This window comes from Peromyscus maniculatus, chromosome 14 (genome assembly GCF_049852395.1).
Source record: "Peromyscus maniculatus bairdii isolate BWxNUB_F1_BW_parent chromosome 14, HU_Pman_BW_mat_3.1, whole genome shotgun sequence".
Taxonomy (NCBI): Eukaryota; Metazoa; Chordata; class Mammalia; order Rodentia; family Cricetidae; genus Peromyscus; species Peromyscus maniculatus.
The window spans coordinates 53,616,796-53,635,587 of record NC_134865.1 but is presented as its reverse complement, the minus strand read 5'-3'; the positions used below and the strand labels follow the sequence as shown (position 1 = coordinate 53,635,587).

General features: G+C 44.2%; 1 protein-coding gene across 7 annotated transcripts in view; it reads left to right on the top strand.

Annotated features, from left to right (window-relative positions):
- Positions 1-18,792, top strand: part of Slc8a3 (solute carrier family 8 member A3) — a 137,213-nt gene that overhangs the window by 46,149 nt on the left and 72,272 nt on the right. The window contains exon 1 of one of the 7 annotated variants that reach the window (XM_076550974.1): positions 8,774-8,971. The exons of the other annotated variants lie outside the window; for them this stretch is intronic. Within the exon in view, the coding sequence (XP_076407089.1) occupies positions 8,970-8,971 (2 nt within the window). The 5' untranslated portion in view covers positions 8,774-8,969. Of the gene's footprint in view, positions 1-8,773; positions 8,972-18,792 lie in introns of those variants that run through there. 7 annotated transcript variants of the gene reach the window in all.

The window sequence follows — 18,792 nt, the reverse complement described above, 5'->3', positions numbered from 1 at the left end:
AACAAAGGGTACAGACATGAGTGTATATTGAGAAATCATCTGCCTTTGGGCATGTCGAACAAGTAAGTCTCTCTGCGTTTTCGGAACAGAAGTCACAACTTTGCCTTGACAGCGACTATGCCAATCTCTATAAAATTCAACTTCCCACAGACTGAAAATTAGGATACTGCTGCTCATTTTAGAGATCAAATGACCTTGGGATTCCTTTCGGGTGGCCAGTTCCCTGGGTCCCTTTACAGTGTGATTAGGTTTCTAAAGAGTTGACAACCACACATATTTTTTTTAATAGACTCAGCAGAGTGGACTAGTAGAAAAAGCATGTGTTCTAAATCTTAGAAGCCTGTTTTCCAGTTCTATTTCTGACTCCTGTAAGGCACATTATCACCTGCTTGATTTCATTGGTCCTTCCGTGATCCATTGCTGGGTGTTCCAAGACTGCTTCCTGCCTTCACTAAGAGGACGCACAGCGAGATGTGTTATCCATGGTGAAGTCCTTTATTCACTCATTCGAAACAGATTCTTTGAGTACCTTCTCTTTGCCAAGCTGTGCAACATGCCGAGGATGTTTGGTGACGGACCTCTTCCCGGAAGTGACTGTGAGTTCAGTTTAGAACAGCGGCCCCCCCTGAATGGTCCATGCCTCTATGCAGTTCCTATTCTAGAAGAGTAAAGCAGCCAAGCAGCTAGGAAACCATTTTATTGAGGTGACGGTGGTGGGGGAGCTAGGCAGGGTGCTTTGAGCTTATGTAGGGAGGATGTTCTGGAAAGGCCTCTCTGAAGTGCTGACATTTAAAGCAATTCCACATAAGGTAAGAAGATGTCTCTGACATGAAGAGCTGGAAATACCAAAACGTTCTATGGGAAATAACGAGGGCATGAAACATCCTCAGAGAGGCTATGGGCTTACTGTGTTCTAGAACACAGAGAAAAGTCAGCTGTGCGAGGTTGGCAAACACCACAACATACAGGTTCTTGGGAGCCGTGTGTATTTATTCCTAGAGCAACATTACAAAGCACTGCACACACACACACACACACACACACACACACACACACACACACACACACACACACGGTGGCTTGAAACAACAGAAGTATGTTGTCTTGCCAGACTGATTATTGGAAGTCTGAAACCAGGTGGTTCTTAGTCCCATGATCCCTCTGCAACTGCAAAGGATGTCTCCCCGAATCTCTTGTAGCCTGTAGTGGGTTGCTGGCAAGCCTGGCCAACCCTGGGATTATAAGTTCATAACCCTAATCTCTGCCCTTATCATCACCAGGCATTCTGCTTATGTGTCTGCCTTCACACAGCCATCTTCCCATTAGGGCACTGCTCATATTGGATTAGAGGCCCAGTCCTTCCCAATGTGACTTCATCCTCGCTGACCATGGTCACCTTTGCCCTGCACAAGGACACATTCCAAAGTACTGGGGGTTAGGGTGTCAATCTTTGAAGTTTAGTGGGACACATTCAGCCTGGAACAGCATGGTAAGGACTCTAAACTTTGTTCTGTGTGAGGAAGAATGACAAGACATGCTTGAATAGCTGTCTATTCAGCAGATGAATGTGGGGTAAAGGAAAGGAAAGATTCCAGGCTACTGCTCAGGCTCTTCTCTCTAATCATGAAGGTGTGGTGGTGCATTTATCTTGTTTGGACAAATTCAGAGAGGAATTGTGCCTGAAATCGCTGCTCATACTGCACACACACTCAGTGCTTTTCCTGCGGCAGGATGTCTGAATATCTCAATTCTAGTCCTAGCATGGCCATAGATTCCCTGTGTGCTCGGCAAACAGGTCCCTTCCCCTGTTAAAGGACTTAGCTCTTCTACAAATTTAAGGCACTAATACATTATGATTCTCAGTAATAAACACAAAAGCTATATGTAATACAAGAGAGTCCCCCCTCCCCAGCATTCAGAGAGGATTATACTATTTCCCAACTATGCTGTGTTCTCTGGTGAATGATTTCCATTTCTTTCTTTTTATTTTTAAGATTTATTTATTCTTATTCTATGTGTATATGTGCTTTGCCTGCATGTACGTATATGTACCATGTGCATGCCTACTGCCCAAAGAGGTCAGAAGAAAGCACCAAATCTCCTGGAACTGGAGTTATAGATGGTTATGAGCCACCATGTAGGTACTGGAAAGTGAACTCAAGTTCTCTGCAAGAGCACTGATGCTCTTAAGCACTGAGCTTTCCCAGCAGCCCCAGGGTTTTCCTTTCTTGAGTTTGGTTTCCTTACTCCCACTACTCCGGTTCTTCCTTAACTGAGCAAGAAGCGACCAACCCAAGGAAACTCACCAAGACAATCTCTTCTGCCATAATCCATTTCATCCCAACAGACACCACAGGAAGAGCCAACGGGTCCAGGCCATGCTACTGTGGTCTTTGGAGCTTTCCTTTGTAGATGAGGGGCAACCTGGATATTCTCTAAGCAACACACACACACACACACACACACACACACACACACACACACACACACAAGAAAAGAAAATTTGCTTCTTCGGTAACTTTCTCATGGGGGTTAGTACCTGGAGAGCCTCTCTGGTTTAAGAACAACTCTATTCTACCTCCGCTCTCTTCTCTGTGACCTTGTCTTCTCTACCCTCTTGGTCCTGTCTATTACTCATTCATTGATTGTACTGGTTATTTCTGATTTATCCCTATGATCGCTTAGGTTGCTCAGATATTTGCAATTTTACACATGTTGTGCTTGGCTAAGCATTTGTGAACTCAGTCACATTCTATGACTACTAACACATTCCCCTTTCTCAAATGTAAAGCTCACTTAGGAAGCTGCTCAACATAAAAGAATGGAGATGATGGAGACCTAGTGTGGGGCAGTGATAGGTAAAAAGAAAAAGAGGTAGATTTTGGACATTTCTGAGAAAAGGCTGTTAGGCTAAAGGACATGAGGTTGGGTTGGATATAAAGTGAAACACAGGATGAACTGACTAAATACCAGATTCTCAACTCTACCTCTGGTGCCTGTACAAGATTGGTATTGGTGTTGATGCAAGGAAACTGCCACTGAATGAGGAAATGATGGTTCCATGGGAAAGACTTGTGGATCTTGAGATACCCATGATGCCCATGAAACATTCAAATAGAAATGCCCAGAAGGCAACTGGGAAAATGACTGAAGATTTGAGTCTACTCAATAGAGATACTGGATAAAACTTGAGTGGATGAAATGGACGTGAAGACAACACCAAAAGGTCTCAAGGTGGGCCCCTTGGGGTCTGTGATATTAATGATGCATGAGGCATGATGGACAGAGTTACCAATGAAAGAGGTGGATGCAGAATGATAAAAAATCCAGGAGATACTATATTTTTTGGCAGGGGAAACCTTGGATGGCCTCAGAGTGGAGGTCAGGCTGCAGAGGGATAAGGAGTAAGAGGAAGTGAGACACGGCGAGAGTCAGAGTTGAGTGGGAGTTGGAGGTGGGAGAATATAGAAGCTGAAACAGTGTAGGAGGTAGGAACAGCAGTGTGTTTCAGCTGCGCTTTGGAGTCGGATGGAAGACTGCATGGAATTTCAGTTTGAACGCAACTGTGTATCTTGGGATAGATAATTTAACCACAGAACCTGTTTCTTCAAAGGTATTAATATAACAAAAACTATATTTGGGGCTTCATAGTTGATGCCCAATAAATGGAACAGAAGGGGACAGGTCATTGTAGTCAGAAGTTTTTCCTGTGTCCTGCCTGGCCGGTGGTTGGAACAAATCTCTCTCACTTGTGTCCCCCAAGTAAACACACAGAGGCTCATATTAATTATCACTGCTTGGTCATTAGCTCAGGCTTATTACTGACTAGCTCTTACACTTAAATTAACCCATAATTCTTATCTATGTTTAGCCATGTGGGTTGGTATCTTTTCTCAGTTCTGCCTTGACATCTTGCTTCCTCTGTGTCTGGCTGGTGACTCCTGACTCAGCTCTTCCTCTTCCCAAAATTCTCCTCGTCTGCTTACCCTGCCCATACTTCCTGCCTGGCTACTGGCCAATCAGTGTTTCATTTATCAACCAATCAGAGCAACACATATTCACAGTATACAGAATGACATACCACAGTAGGTCATCCTTTCTGAAAGACAGAACCAAAATGATTGAGACAGAGAGGACAGGTTCAGACATGAGCTCTACTAACAACATGCCACCACAGTGAGCTTTGCTCTTGGAGGTCCTCAGTGACTGCAAATTATCAGCAGAACGGGATGGAACCTCCTTATCCTGGAGAATGATGTCTTCAAGCAGGACCATCCACCTAGCCAATCTCATAGCTCTTTACTCTGCCTCATGCTTTCTGCTTTAACAGCACATCACAACTTCTGTTTCTTGGACCATAATCCTACTGTGCCTTGTCTCTATGTAATGTTCCTCTTTCTTAAGTGTTTTGAATATCTTCACCCTTTCCTTGCCCAGAAACTCCTACATACCCTACAAAACTCACTGGCAAGTCACTTTCTCTGGAAAGTACACACACACACACACACACACACACACACACACACACACACACACACATACACACACACACCCATGCTATGAGTATTGTAATTTGATCTTCCCTAATATTTTACTCTACTGTTATCTCTCAAACATTATTTCACAATGCTCTGTTTTTGTGTCTGTTATCCTTATCAGAGTAGAATGACAGTGACTCCCATTCAATCTCCATGCTTGATCCAATACCTGGAACACAGAAGTCACTAAATGAATGTTTAGAGGAAAGATGAATAGTTGCACCAGCTGAAAAGTATGTGTCTATAGGTGGCTTCCTTTTCCTCTCTCCTCTCCTAACCCTTATTTCCCCTTTATAATCAACCAAAAACACTTGAGAAAATATGACTACACAAGCCCTGAGAGCCAGCTTAGAGAAGAAGAAGACTGGAGAAAACCTCTAAGTATAGGATCATATTCTACCTGCTCTTCCATCTGTGTGAGTAACATGTCTCTCAAGTTCTTATCAACAGCATCAGCAAATGAGATGCTATCAGTAGACAACCTTTCCAAGGCGAGATTAGACAAGGGCAGGGACTAATAATAATACTAGAAGAGAACCTTTACATATGGTGGCTACTGTGTGCCCAGCAACTGTTCAAACTTCAAAATAATCAACAACTGAGGCTTCTTTCCTCCATTCTGAGGGTGAGAAAAGTGGGGTATAGATGTTGTGTAGTTTGCCTGAGAAATATGACTGACAAGTGTCACATAATATTCAAATGTTTAGATAACACAGATTGCTGAGAAGACCTATTCTTAGGCTGGATTTTCATGGCCAATTAGCCTTCCTTCACATAGGACCATGTCACAACTTGAGAAGGATGACAGGAATGAGAAGGAAAGAATTGACAGTTCTGAGCATGTGCTGTGTGTTCAGGACTGCCTTAAGGCTTTTACAAATATTGACTAATTTGTCATACTAGCATGGCAAGATAGATCCTCTGCTTTGACATATAAAGAGACCGAGGCTCAGCTAGGCTAGATGAACCCTCTGAGATTGCCTAGGAAGTGACAGAGCCGGTACCAGGATGCAAGTCTGGCTGAATGCATTGACACCGCTCCACACTCAGGCCTGCTGGCAACCAGGGCTGATACACATAGGATCAAGTCAAGGAACATGCTGCCCAGCTCCAGGAAATACCGTTCCAAATATAAGCCCCATAGATGATGGCTATATTGGTCCAAGCAGGCTCATGTGTTCTGTAACTAACAAACCAAAAAAAAAATCTCACCAGCTCAATATAATGGTTTGGTTTATTATTTACACAAACACAAGGCACAGTCCAGGACATGTTGCCTGCCTTGGTCTACTCCATCTACACCATTCTTAACTTCATCAACCTTGAAGTGACACATTGTACTTTCATTGATGGTCTGTTGGCCCGAGCTGGTTACATGGCCAGCCCAATTGCAAGCAGCCTCAGAATGAGATGGAGAGCATGGATGCTGGGAGGGGGGCACAGTCTCTGTTGTCATGGTACCTGCTTCCTAGCCTCAATAATCACCCATAAGTGCGCACTGCCACTGCCTTTTCAAAAGGATGTTGACAGTCTGACTCTCCGGGTCTCCTGGTATGCTTCTAGACCTTCCTCAGGCTTCTCAGAGCTCCCTTCTTCTTTATAGAAGTGAACCAATGTGGAGAAAAGACTCAGGGAGTTCTCAAAGGGACAGACAGACAGATGCCTGTTGAGCCCTGTGCCCTCCGGCTCAGAGCACTGTGAAGCTCAACAGTGTCTCTTTGCCTTCCCATGAGTGAAAAGACAACTGCGATAAAAATCCAGCTAGCCATGCCCTCATTTCCCAGATGTGGGAATGAGGGGGCCTAGAGATGGGGGAAGGGAGCACTGGATAGACCAAGATGGGGGTGGGGGACTTGCGGGATGGCGCTCATTCCACACCTAGCCCCGGTTGCAGTAGAAAGCAATCCCCTTTTTATTAAGGTATAGTGCCTCTTTCCAAATAATTTACAGCACACAACCCAGCCTGCTGTGCAGCATTACAATTTGTCATTAAAACTCCATTCCTCTTGCCAGAGTAAATGAGCCATTTACAGCCAGGGTGCCAAGATGGACTGTTGTTATTTTTTCTGCCCTGGTATTATGAGTGTTCATGGCTCTACTCAGACAAGCCCCTGGGGATTCCTAGAGGACTTCTCCTGTCATTCAGGTCAATTATCCCGGCTTGAGGGTTGTTTCCTGGATACAGGTATTCTTCCTCGGAGAGGCCTGCAGAAACACTAAGCAGGTTCCCCCAATGTGAAAGGCACTCCTGAGAATCATTGCTTGTACTTGAAACCCACACCCCCCACCGCTCTCCCTCCCTCTTTCTCTCTCAGCATGAGCTCATACATGCACATACCTGTGTATGAACAGGACAAAAGCAAATATGCATCTCCACCTTCCCAGCCAGAAACATCATTGCACCTCTGACAGGTGTGGCAGCACGTGACTGAGCAGGTGAATTTCAGATATGTTCCAGTATCGTAAAAGACAGTAGTAAATGCCTTTAGAACATGGTCTCAATTAGAGCCAAGAAAATACTTCAGAGTTGGAAGCTCTTTCCACAGACTTTCAGATCTCAGAGTTTGAGGCCACGATGTTGGTCTGGGGTGTTTGGCCCAAGGGGGAATCAGAGAGTAAATAGATTAAAATGAAGAAGCCACCAAGTGTTCAGGAGGAAGAGAGTGAAGTGATTCCTTGGACAACAGACAGGACGTTCGTAATGAGAGGTATGGCCTGAGGTCTGAGGATGAGAACTCGTATTTATCTCTATATCCCAACTTTCTCTATCATACCACCCTGGCAGGTACATGAAATCTCTTGTTTGCCTCTGCATCCCATCCTTTCCTCTACGCATAGCACCCTGGAAGGAAGATGTTTGATCTCTTGAATTGATATTTGTGCTAAAGATTGGATTTCACCAACGCAGAGTTTATAGTTGAGTTTCACCAGAACTGTGTGCCATTAGATCTCTTCCTTTTCAAGACTGACTTATACTTAAGGACACTGGCCCAAATTCTCTTTTCTAAGTAAGACCTCTGAATCTGTTGCAACCTCTGGTCGTCTAACAATATTCAGTTTCCTTGAGTATATAGCCATCTCCCCCACTGCCCTATAAACTTCTTACATTAGCAGCCTATCTGACTTACCTTCATCTCTTCTATAGTGTCTGGCATGAAATGATCAATAACTGCATCAGAGCAATAAATGCTCTATTTAGTGAGTCACAAAATATAAAGATTTTTTTAGACTGTACGATAAAGGTAATCACGTGATACCCACATAGGATTGCTGAGATGATTCATCGAGAAAATAGATACACAACTCTTAGCACAATCACCTGGATTTTAGGAACGGTAGTCCTGCCTGCCATCTAGGGCAGGTTGCTATGGCCTTGTTTGTCTGTGTTTTATGTCCAGGAGTCCAGACTGGAATGGTCAGGCTCCAGGCTACCATGCTTTTTGTGAGAGCTCCCTGAGGAGGGTACATACAAGGTTATCTTGGTTCACCCCATGTTCTGTAGCACTCTTTGTCCACTCAGGCATTGAGTGAGGCTTAAGAGAGGTGTGATCTGAGATGGACTGGGTATGTAGTAAAATATGGCTCCCCAAGATCTGGCTTAGGGTACAAGAATTATGCATTGATATTTAGACCCCGAGTCCCAGTCAATGATGAGACTGCCTTCATACATAGAGCAATGCCATGCTTTCACCCCACCACTAGTATAACAGAGACTAATTAACTTAGTGATGACCTTGACAAATGTCAAGGCAACCTAGCTTCAGATATCCTTTATATCTTTTGGTACTTTTGAAGTGGTAGGGAAGGGAAACTTTTATAAATCATGAACACCCAAAGGTAAGACTTCAAAGCACAAGGCACAAAGGTTGAGAGAAAAATATCTTCACTGTCTGAAGATGATTAGTGGAGAGAAAATATTTTGGATTCTCTATGCCGTCTTCTCCAGGTTGTTTTTTTAAATGGTTTTGTTGCTTCTAACAAACATCCTTATGAGTCTTAAATCATTAACACGCCCTCAAATTAACATTAAAATATTTGAAACGTGACTACCCTGAGAGAATGTACGGGATGGAAGTTGCCTTTGTTAAAGGAGCAGGGCTCTGAAAAGACAGTATGAGAGGGGGGATACTTCTAGACATGAGAGGGAAGTATGTGGACTTTGACAAAGACCTGAATAATAAAAGTGTGGCAAAATAGGGTATAGAGGGAAAGAATTTCCAAGACTGAGCAAACAGTGGAGAGCCTGTATTGACAGGCTCAAAGTACATTATTTTGCAGGCAGTAAAACAAACACAGAAGTGTTTGAGCAAGAGAATAGCATGACAGATCTGTGTTTTGTAAGAGTTAGTCTAGCAGCAATATGGAGGATGGAGAAACAGCAGATGGAGAGACTCCTAGAAGAAAGGCACTGATTAAGGAGCTGTCACAGCAATGTATGTGAGGGGTGGTGGGGGCCTGGATTGTGTCCACTGAAAGGAAGGGGAAGTGGGTAAGAAGACGTCTATGGTAAGAAGTAGATCTGGAGACTGAGTGGCACTCTAGAGGGAAAATGGGAAGGAAAGGTTAAATATGGCTATCCGATTTTCATGCAGCTCTACCGGATAGGAACATGGAAATAAAAGGGAGACTCCAAAAGTGTTAAACTAATGAGTGAGGTAATTGGGGCATGAGTTGTGAATTCCATTTGGGGCATTTTGCATTTGAGATAATAATGACAACTGAAATCATAAACCTGGAGTAAACATGAGATCAGAGCAAGGGACACAGATTAAGTGGTCACTAACATGAAGGTGATAAAGAAGACAGGGGAGTAGATGAGACTGTCAAAGGGATGAGATCCAAATGAAAAGGGAGGGCTAAAGGCCAAGTCTGTGCTCGTCTCTCTCCACGCAGTACCCATCAGCCCTGAGCAGATGCCCTCGGAATATCAGAACAGCAACACCGCCAAGCGTGTAACTGTGGGCGAGCCCCTCCTCTGCAAGGGACCACTTTCCTCATCTGTCCACAATTAGGACAGAATGGTCCACACTTATGAACCTATATTCTGGATAGCACATAAAAAGCTGGTGGGTGTCAGATGGAAGAGGCATTCTGATATGAACTAAGCAAAGAAAACCAGCACAGGGAAGATACTTCTGATATTGGTCTCAAACAGGCAGGATTCAGCTACCTGAATAGGCAGCCCATCACCATCACACTAGTAGCCCCCTGCCACTGCTCACCTTGAACAGGAAGAAAACTAATTAGCATTGAGAGCCAAAGATACTGGTACTGTAGTCTAGAATATAAGGGTTCCCAAAGGGGGAACCATGTGTCTGTCAGTCATGTTGCCCACTTAACACTATTTAGAGTTGGATGGAAATTTGAAGAGGTGGGACCCAGTGAGGGTGTATCTTCAAAGGGACTAGTGGGGTGCCATTCTTCACTTTCCTCCCTCCCACACACAATTTCTGGCCATAAGGTGAATGTTTTGCTCTACAGTATGTTCCTGCCCATAACTTGCTACCACAGACCCAAAGTAATGACACCTAGAACTGTGAGCTCAGATAACCCTTTTCTTCTGATAAGTTGCTTGCCTCAGCTATTGGATATGGTAATGGAAAGATGACTCACACCCTTAGTCTATAGACGGTCGATCAACTACTAAGAAGACATTGGGCAGGCTAAAAATGTCTTTGTGTTCAGCCTGGATGGTTGGCCTTTGCCAAGCCCACACTCACTCCAACCTGTGTAGATCTTGTCTTAGTATCAACTGCCCTCTGTTTTTAGCGAAGTGTCTACTACCATAACGCTAACTTTCCGAGCCCCTGCCTCCTAAATTCTGCCTCCTTCTCGTCTAACTTTATGCAGCTTCCAGGGATGAATTTGAGAACCAACACTAGCAGAATAGGAAGGCTGTCATGATAGAAAGGGTGGAGATATTTGGTCTCACTTCCCACTGTGTACCAGAGCTTCTGGGAGCCCCTCCTACAAGCCAAGAATTGGCTATAGAAGGAATAAACTGGATGTAGGATGGCATGAACATTACAAACACAGAGATGTAGTTGGTGGTAGCGGGAAGAATATACATCTTTTCCTTCTCTGGGTTGTACCACCCAGACACTGTTGTAGCCTTGTCTCTAGATCTAAAGTGTGTGTGTGTGTGTGTGTGTGTGTGTGTGTGTGTGTGTGTGTGTGTGTGTACATCCAGATGAAGGCATTCATTTTTCTTCAGCTAAGCCCCCAGGACAAAATTTGAGTTTTCTCCCCCACAGCCACTTGTATGTTCTAAAACAGTATAAGGTATTCAGTAAGTTTCTGATTTGACACAGTTTCTGATTTTCAAGGTAGGAGGAACTTTAAAGGAAAGAATTTGGTTGCACAGGCTTAATGACTTTTCTTAAAATTCCATAAGTATAAGGACATGTCACTTGCATAGCTAAGAATGAGATGAAGCCCCAGTACCAATGTTATTCCTTATTATTGCCAGTTGATTGATTGATTGATTGATTGGCTGGCTGGCTGACCGAAGTAGCAGTATTTCTTTCCAGTGACTAGAGCAGCCTGGGATAAAGGACAAAAATGAAAGAGCACACATTAGATTTTTTTATTTCCTCTAGTTCTTGGAACATCAAAGTAAAGGTCTTTAGATCCTCCAAGGTAAGTGGTGGACTCTGCTGCTGTGAGCTCTTTAGGAAAAGGAAGAGAACATCGTCAGAACTTGAACGCACCATAGAAACAATGCAGTGGAACCACTCTAGTCTCTATGAGGTAAAATGGAGACACAGTGAAGTTGAGTGATTTTTTTTCATAATCACACAGCTATTCAGTCAAATCAGGGCATCTGACATTCACTTTCCTTTCCTTAAACCAGCAGTTCTCAGCCTTGGAGGCTGTACTGAAAAAGAACCAGAACCAGATCTATACAGGATGAGTTAAATCAGGACCAATTAGGATAAGGCTCGGACAGCAGGGTTGATTTTTCAAAACTATCTAGGGTTGAGAACCACCACTCTGTCTTATAAGGTCTATAATTTATTGTAGCTCAAAATAAGCTTTTTAAAAAATGGATCAATTTAAAAAATATTTATTGGGTATCTACTGTGCACAACTCGGGTGTCGGAGGCTTGGGAAAGAAGGCAAAGTTAGGTTTCAAACTAATAGAAACACAAGGCAAAGGCAAAGAAGGTTACCTCTTCTCATTGCCACCCCATCCTTTTGACAATGGAAAGCAATGCCAGCTAATCTTCTTGTTCATTTTCTTTGATCCCAATGGTCTTATAAACATTTTAATCCCGGGCTCCAGGGAGATGTTACCTTTTGATTTCTTGGCTCCCCAAAAGAAACTTGTTTCTATTCCTCTAGTTAGTGAGACTAGTTGCATAGTTGAGCCATTAGGAAATGAGGGGGCAAGGATGTAATGGCAGGGTTTACAGTGGAGGAAAAAGACATTCTGAGAGACAGAGAAGTGATGGGACTTCAAGACTGATTGGATGAAGTAGCTGGGCAGAAAGAGGAAGGAGGGAAAGAACAAAGGGAAGGAAGGAGGATGAGCGCTGAGTGTGTGTGTGTGTGTGTGTGTGTGTGTGTGTGTGTGTGTGTGTGTGTGTGTGTGTGTGTGCCATTGCTGAAAAGAGAAAAGCAAGTGGAATTACTACCTTGAAAAAATTTGGTGTCCAAACATTCTACCACCAGGGAAACCTGTTCTGAAGTGGCACCGGTGTGCTTGGGAAGTCAAATTCTTTGTTCCACCAATTATCTACTGACAAAAAACCGGAAAGAGAGTCAGCAAGCCTTTGAACTTGTGTCTTCCCTAGAATGGAGCCGGTGGCATTGCTGGTCCTGTGTGAGTGATTAAATCGCACAAGATGGCAGGGCTGTGTGAGCAGCAGCCTCCCGTGTGCCGCTGGTTGATCATGGATTTTCCTGGCTCGTCCTCAGAGACTAATGCTGGCTCTGGGGGACCAGAGCCTGGGAAGGAAGCCAGGCCTGGAGAGGACAACATGGAGATATTTTCTGTGGAAAAGATAATTAAAGTTTGGGAATTGTTAAGCCTTCTTAAACAGATGTCAAAAGAGAAGGAGATCACATAGACAAAATGTTGGATAACACCACTTTTCAAAGATTATATTTCTATAGTAAAAGAAAACAAATTCCACATACTCTCCTGCTTTCGAGCACATTGTTAGTGTTTCCTTGTATTTCTCTCTTTCCTGCTATTTGTTTTTAGGACAAACAATTATTTTTAAGGAAGAATGGATGAAGCAGAAGGTAAATGAAAGTATTGGGGTTTTTGTTTGTTTGTTTTAATTAAGAAATTGTGAACCATGGAGGGCGAACATGATACATTTTTAGAAAGTAGGAATAAAATCAAGTCTCCTACTAGTAGGAAAACTCTGAGGGTTACCAAGCCCAAACTTTGTAAACATTCTTTGCTAAGTCTGCATTTATTAAAGAATCATTATATCCCAGGCCCTTGGCTACCTGTTTTCCATGATGTTCTAAAATATGCCTAGCAATCCTGTGAAGTCGATATTATTACTACCCATTTTACAGATAGAGAAACTGGGACCCAGAGGTTTATGATCTAGTCACAGAGCTAGGAACTGACAAAGTCAGGAAAGGTCAACTCTATTGACTTCAGAGCACATGCTTTTAATGCTGGTGCTATCCAATCCCTCCCCAATGTCTTTGACCTGGAGCTCTTCAAATAGGCTTGGTAAAGACACAGTCCCCAGGGGAGTGTATGAGTCAGAGACAGCTGAGAATGGGCTGAGAAATGAGCTACCTATGAAACAGTAGAAGATAAACACGGACCAGAAGGCAATAATCATTACTAATCTTTATCGGAATGCATGGTGTCTGACTGGCGGGCAGTGAAGACTCCAAGTCACATACAAGAGACTTGTGGCTGTCTCTCCAGTCACTAACCTCCGAGTCTCCAATATAACAAATACCTTTCTGCTCACATCACTGACTTCTTCAGGAAATGGGTACCATGACCTCTTCCTGGTGGGGCAGGGACAGAACTGCAGGTGTGGAGATGAGGAAGCCCCCCTCTTCTGTGAGTGAATCCTAAACAGAGAGCCCTACTTCACAGTCACATGCAGTAAACCTTAGGCCATAGCTCCTTTTCTTGCTCCCCGGGTAGCTGTTCCATGACCAGAGTATGGGGGACTTCCCTCAGCAGCTACAGGAATCAGAATTGCTGGCAAGATTGCTTTTTCACAGCCCCCTGCCTCATTGGAAAGAAAGCCTTCTCCTCAGCTCCATTCCCAAGCAGCCTCCTGCAGAGCATCTTCAGTACAGCTCAGGCTGTTCCCATGGCAACAGAGTGAGGGGCTTTTCGGTTTCCCTAGAAGGTTGCATCCACGCAACCAGAAGGTAGTGGCTGGCTCTTCCCCACAATCAACACTCCGCCCTTACCCTTGTTTGCCTGCAGAGCTAATTTTACAGCGACATATTTCTAAACAAAACTGGGAATGGTGCAATAAATACAAACTGAGGCTGAAAAGCTTACAAAGAAAACTACTTCAGAGGTTCCTTGGCAATCACAGGTCAGAGCTGGGGATTTTAGACTTGATTAGAGCAAACTTATCAAAGTCTGTAGGGGGAGCGTTGAGAATCTTCTCCACTTCAGTTACATCTGCTGTAAAGAAAAGTGCTTCCCAAAGCAAGGGATCTAGATGGCCCTGCTGCCCCAAATGTCCATCAGGCCCTTCAACAGGGCGAGGTGACACTTTTCCAAATGGCACTTCCTTTCCAAAGCCATGACTGTAGCCAATGGGTCTGAGTTGCCACACTTGACCCACTCTACAGGTAAAGGGCTTCAGGTGAGCTTTTTCATCTCCCTGAGCCGTGGATTCACTTTGAAAATGGGGGCGCAGGAGATAATAGGTCAAAACTTTCAGGGTCAAAAGTGCAGCATTTTTTAAGTTGAAAAGAGAAAAAAGGAGACTTCTGAATTGTTCTTAAATTGCAGATTCCAGGCTCTTCCAAAATGAACACCTTTCTTAGAATACTCGGCCTTGTGAAGTGGTCCTTAGCCACGGCCCCCTTACTTTATGTCAAGGAAAGTGAAGTCTTCAGGGCCAGGAAGACTACCTCTGTGCCTGACTTTAGGCCTCTGAGCACCTCGATTTGAGAGAGTATCTCTGAAAGACCGTCATCCACACTGGCCCCCTGCACAGTGATCACCACATGTTTGCAGAGTGGATGAACTTGCAAAACTCCCAGATCGTTACTGCTGAGGACCCTTTAAGGTTCTCCAAGCCCCTCATTGTATGAGGAAGCTAGAGCTGGAGCATATTGTATGGTTTGGTCAAAGGTACACAGCTCCAGGGAGAGGAAAGACTGGGTCCTGACTGTCACCCTTTCTGCAATACTTCTAATTTTTGTACTGTTCTTGAAAGAGATTGCAGGATATCCTGCAAGGGCTGAAATAATTGACCATTGTCTTGGCACTCACATCACGAGAGCCCTAAGGACCACAGCACTAGCCTTTATTTTGCCATCTTGTCCACTGCTGTAGCACAGCATAGGAATATGAGTACCCTCCCCAAGGCCTCGTGCATGTCAGGCAAGCACTCTACCAAACTGAGTTCTAACCCTAGCTTCCCCATTTTAAGAATAACCACAACAGTACGAGAGTCAGGGTCTTTCTTCCAGCTGCTACCACAGCCCTCAAATCTCATGGCATTCACAGTGAAAGTTCATTTCTTGCTCATATATTGTGTGCCCTGATTAGTCAGCTCTCTGGGCTGTAAGTCAGGGAGACAAGCTGTTTTCCTCAGTAGCTCCATTTATGGGTGCTGAGTTGATCTGGCATCATCCAATCAGTAGCGTAAGAAGGTCTTTGTGCCTGTGATCAGCCACATGACCTTCCAGTATCACTTATACATACACCTTATACATGCACCTTATACATGCACCTTATACATGCACCTTATACTTGCACCTTATACATACACCTTATATATGCACCTAATACATGCACCTTATACATGCACCTTATACTTGCACCTTATACTTGCACCTAATACATGCACCTTATACTTGCATCTCTTTGGTCATCATTCATTCACAGTCCTAGCTAGAGGAAAAGACTTCTGGGAAATGCAGTTGTTCACTAGTCAGCAGCGTTCCAACAAATTCTTTGCAATGGAAGAGAAAGCTGCATTTTTATTGGTTTGTAACACATGTGGCTGGCATTTATACAATGCAATATTTGCTAGGCATTGTCCTAAGTATTATTTTATTTCATTTCCATAATTACCCTATGAGGTTATTCTCCTTCCTAAAGTGCAGATGGCATGATTGACTGCAGAGATATAATTTAACAAATGCAAGGTTATACAAGTAGTTGGTAACAAATCCAAAATTGAGGCTAAAACTCCAGAGCCCCATAACTTCTACATTCTGCCCTAAAACCTGCACTGGCCAATAAGCACTTTGTGCAGCCTTCAGTTTCCCATCTGGACCTCACTTTGATCCTCTGCCAAATGAGGATGTTAAACTGGATGATTCCTAACGTAGCCTGCCAGCTGGGACATCATATGATCCATAAGGGGGAAGGGTGAAACAGGGGGGACTCCCAGTGATGTGTGGGTTTTCCAGTGCACCCTAGAAATGTAGAACCTTACCATGCTCATGTAGGGAAAACAGGTCCAATCATTCACATTTATCCAATAAATTAATATGTAAAGGAAAGAAAAAAAGAGTGCCCCCTCAAGCAATCAGAGTTATTTAGAATAGCTTTGGGAAAGAATATTTTCTCTAGACTGGCTTTGAACTCACTATGCAGTCAAGGGTGACCTGCCTATGCCTCCTGAGTTCTCAGATTATAGGAGTGTGCTGCTGTCAGTTTTTTATGGTCCTAGGGATCAAACCTAGGACTCCATGCATGCTAGACAGGCACTCAACCAACTGAGCTGCATCTCACCCATTTGTCTAGTACTCTTGATGGTATAACATAACTTATGTCCTCAAGCCCTGGGTTCTGGAAGCCAAGAACCATCACCAGGAAACAACCATTCCAAACAGAACCACTTGCATGCATATGGGAGAGCACAGCTGTGAGGGTGCAATAAGCAGGATCTCAGAGGACCCTTTGGCATTGACATGTTCTTGAAGAGCTTCAGACACATGAATTGCCCTGTGTCATGCTCCCCAGAGGCTTCATTCAGATGCTAGCAGAATAGATTGCTCCTAACTCACGCAAATCCAAAATGTTGAATGGAAGGACAGTCCTTGAATGGTCTTATAGGCCAAAGCTTTATTCTACAGTGAACAGTATCTGTCTCTGTGTGTGTGTCTCTCTCTGTCTCTCTGTCTCTCTGTCTGTCTGTCTGTCTGTCTCTCTCTCTCTCTCTCTCTCTCTCTGTGTGTGTGTGTGTGTGTGTGTGTGTGTGTGTGTGTGTGTGTGTGTGTCTGTGTGTGTGTTCGCATGTGTCCTCTTTAGTTATATCCTTCATCAGACATTTCCATCCAAAACATTCTAAGCCCCAAACCAGGTTCTTCTTGAAATTTCCAAACTTTGGTTCAGGGGATTCCTCCAAAGAATTTACAATGCCTTTTGGAGGGCAGTTAAGAGACAGAACTACAGCACTCAAGAGCACTCCCTAATTTAAATGGGGATAAATACGCTGTTAATATAACCATCCCTTCTCAGGAATGAATTTTGCCTCTAGAAGAAGGTGACCCCACAAGAAGCCAGGGAGGAGAAGCAAAGACTCGGACTTAGGCCTTACCATGTGACCAGAGCCAAGAAAACCAAGTTTTAGGCAGAAAAAGACTCAAGAACAAATTTAGAAGACCCAGGAGCTTATTTAGGTAGGAAAGTCTTTGCTCTTGCTTGCCCCTGTTCCAAAACAAAGAGTCAGAGGGTGGATGGAAACAGGGTAGAAATAATGGAAAATTTGGATCCTGCCTAATATAACCTGGACTAGTGAGAGCCAGGCAGCCTACTGGGAAGTGACTAACAGGGACACCTTCCCTGTGGCTCCCCTGACTTAAAGGGCAGGATCCTGGCAAGGACTCAGATGTTCTGGGGACTTGAAGAAAACTGTTTTTGACTATTACATTTGAAAATGTACCTGGAATGTAGTTTCATCAGATGTGGTAAGACATACAGATGCAGAAGTGACCATCAGGAAGTGAAGATGCTTATACTCACAGCGGCCTGGAAAGAGAAGATATAGCAGCATGCTGCAGGGTTGTGTGGGGAAGCTCTGGGGTGGACCGGAAGGTGGGAAGTAGGGAGGAAGTGTGGACAGAGCCTCTGCTGTGGTTTCTCTGGGGAAGGGATGCGACAGGCAGCAGGAGAAGGTTTAGGATTGTCTAGCTCGACTAACCGCATGGGACTGTGGGGCTTAGGGACCCTAGGGTATCGGCACAAGTGAAGGGTGGCTTGGATGTAAGAGATCTTCAGAAGAGGTAACGGAGGTATGGGCGATGGATTGTATACAAAAGGTGTCCTTCCAGGTGAGTCCTTCATTACCTTCAGAAATTAGCTAAGCCTGGGAGGGAGGTCTCTTCAGGAGCAGCAAGGGCCAAGATGTGATGCCAGTGTTAGAAAATACAGAAAGTACATTTTATTTAAAAAGACTAAGTCACACCTATGGGAGGTCTAGTTTATGGTTAGTTAATTGTGGTGCTCAGCTTCCCTAGAAATCAAAGTCTAAATAGGATATTTGCACAAAGGAAGGTGAATCCACTAACAGAGCCCCGAGGCTGAGAACCTGGAGAGGAAGCACAACCCAGTGCAGGCCAAGATGGAGTGCAGTATCAGCCACACAAAGGTCACACAGTCCATCCTCGGCACCACAGCCCAGAGAGCTCTTCAGACATGTCCTAGGTAGGAGCAAGGAGTCAGGCTGCTTCCGAGATGTGGGCTCCCCACCTCACACCAAGGCGGGGAGGCTTCATCTTCAGCGAGCTGTCTGAATACAGCACCCTCAGAAGACAGGGTCTCAGACAGCCATCAGCACAGTCCGTAGCTGCAGAAAGGGTTGCTTCAGTCCTGGAGAGTGTCAGGAAGGCTCTCTTCAGCATTCACTGGAGCTGGGACAGAGAAGCAAGCTCAGAAAGAGGCACGGACTCTTCGGAAGACAAAGACTTTTTAAGCAAATCAATTGCATATATAAAGCTATGTGATAATTTGCTACTAAAAAGTCACCAAGTGTCTTAGTCAGGGTTGCTATTGCTATGAAGAAACACCATGAGCAAAGCAACTTGGGGAGGAAAGGGTTTATTTGGTTTACACTCCCACATCACT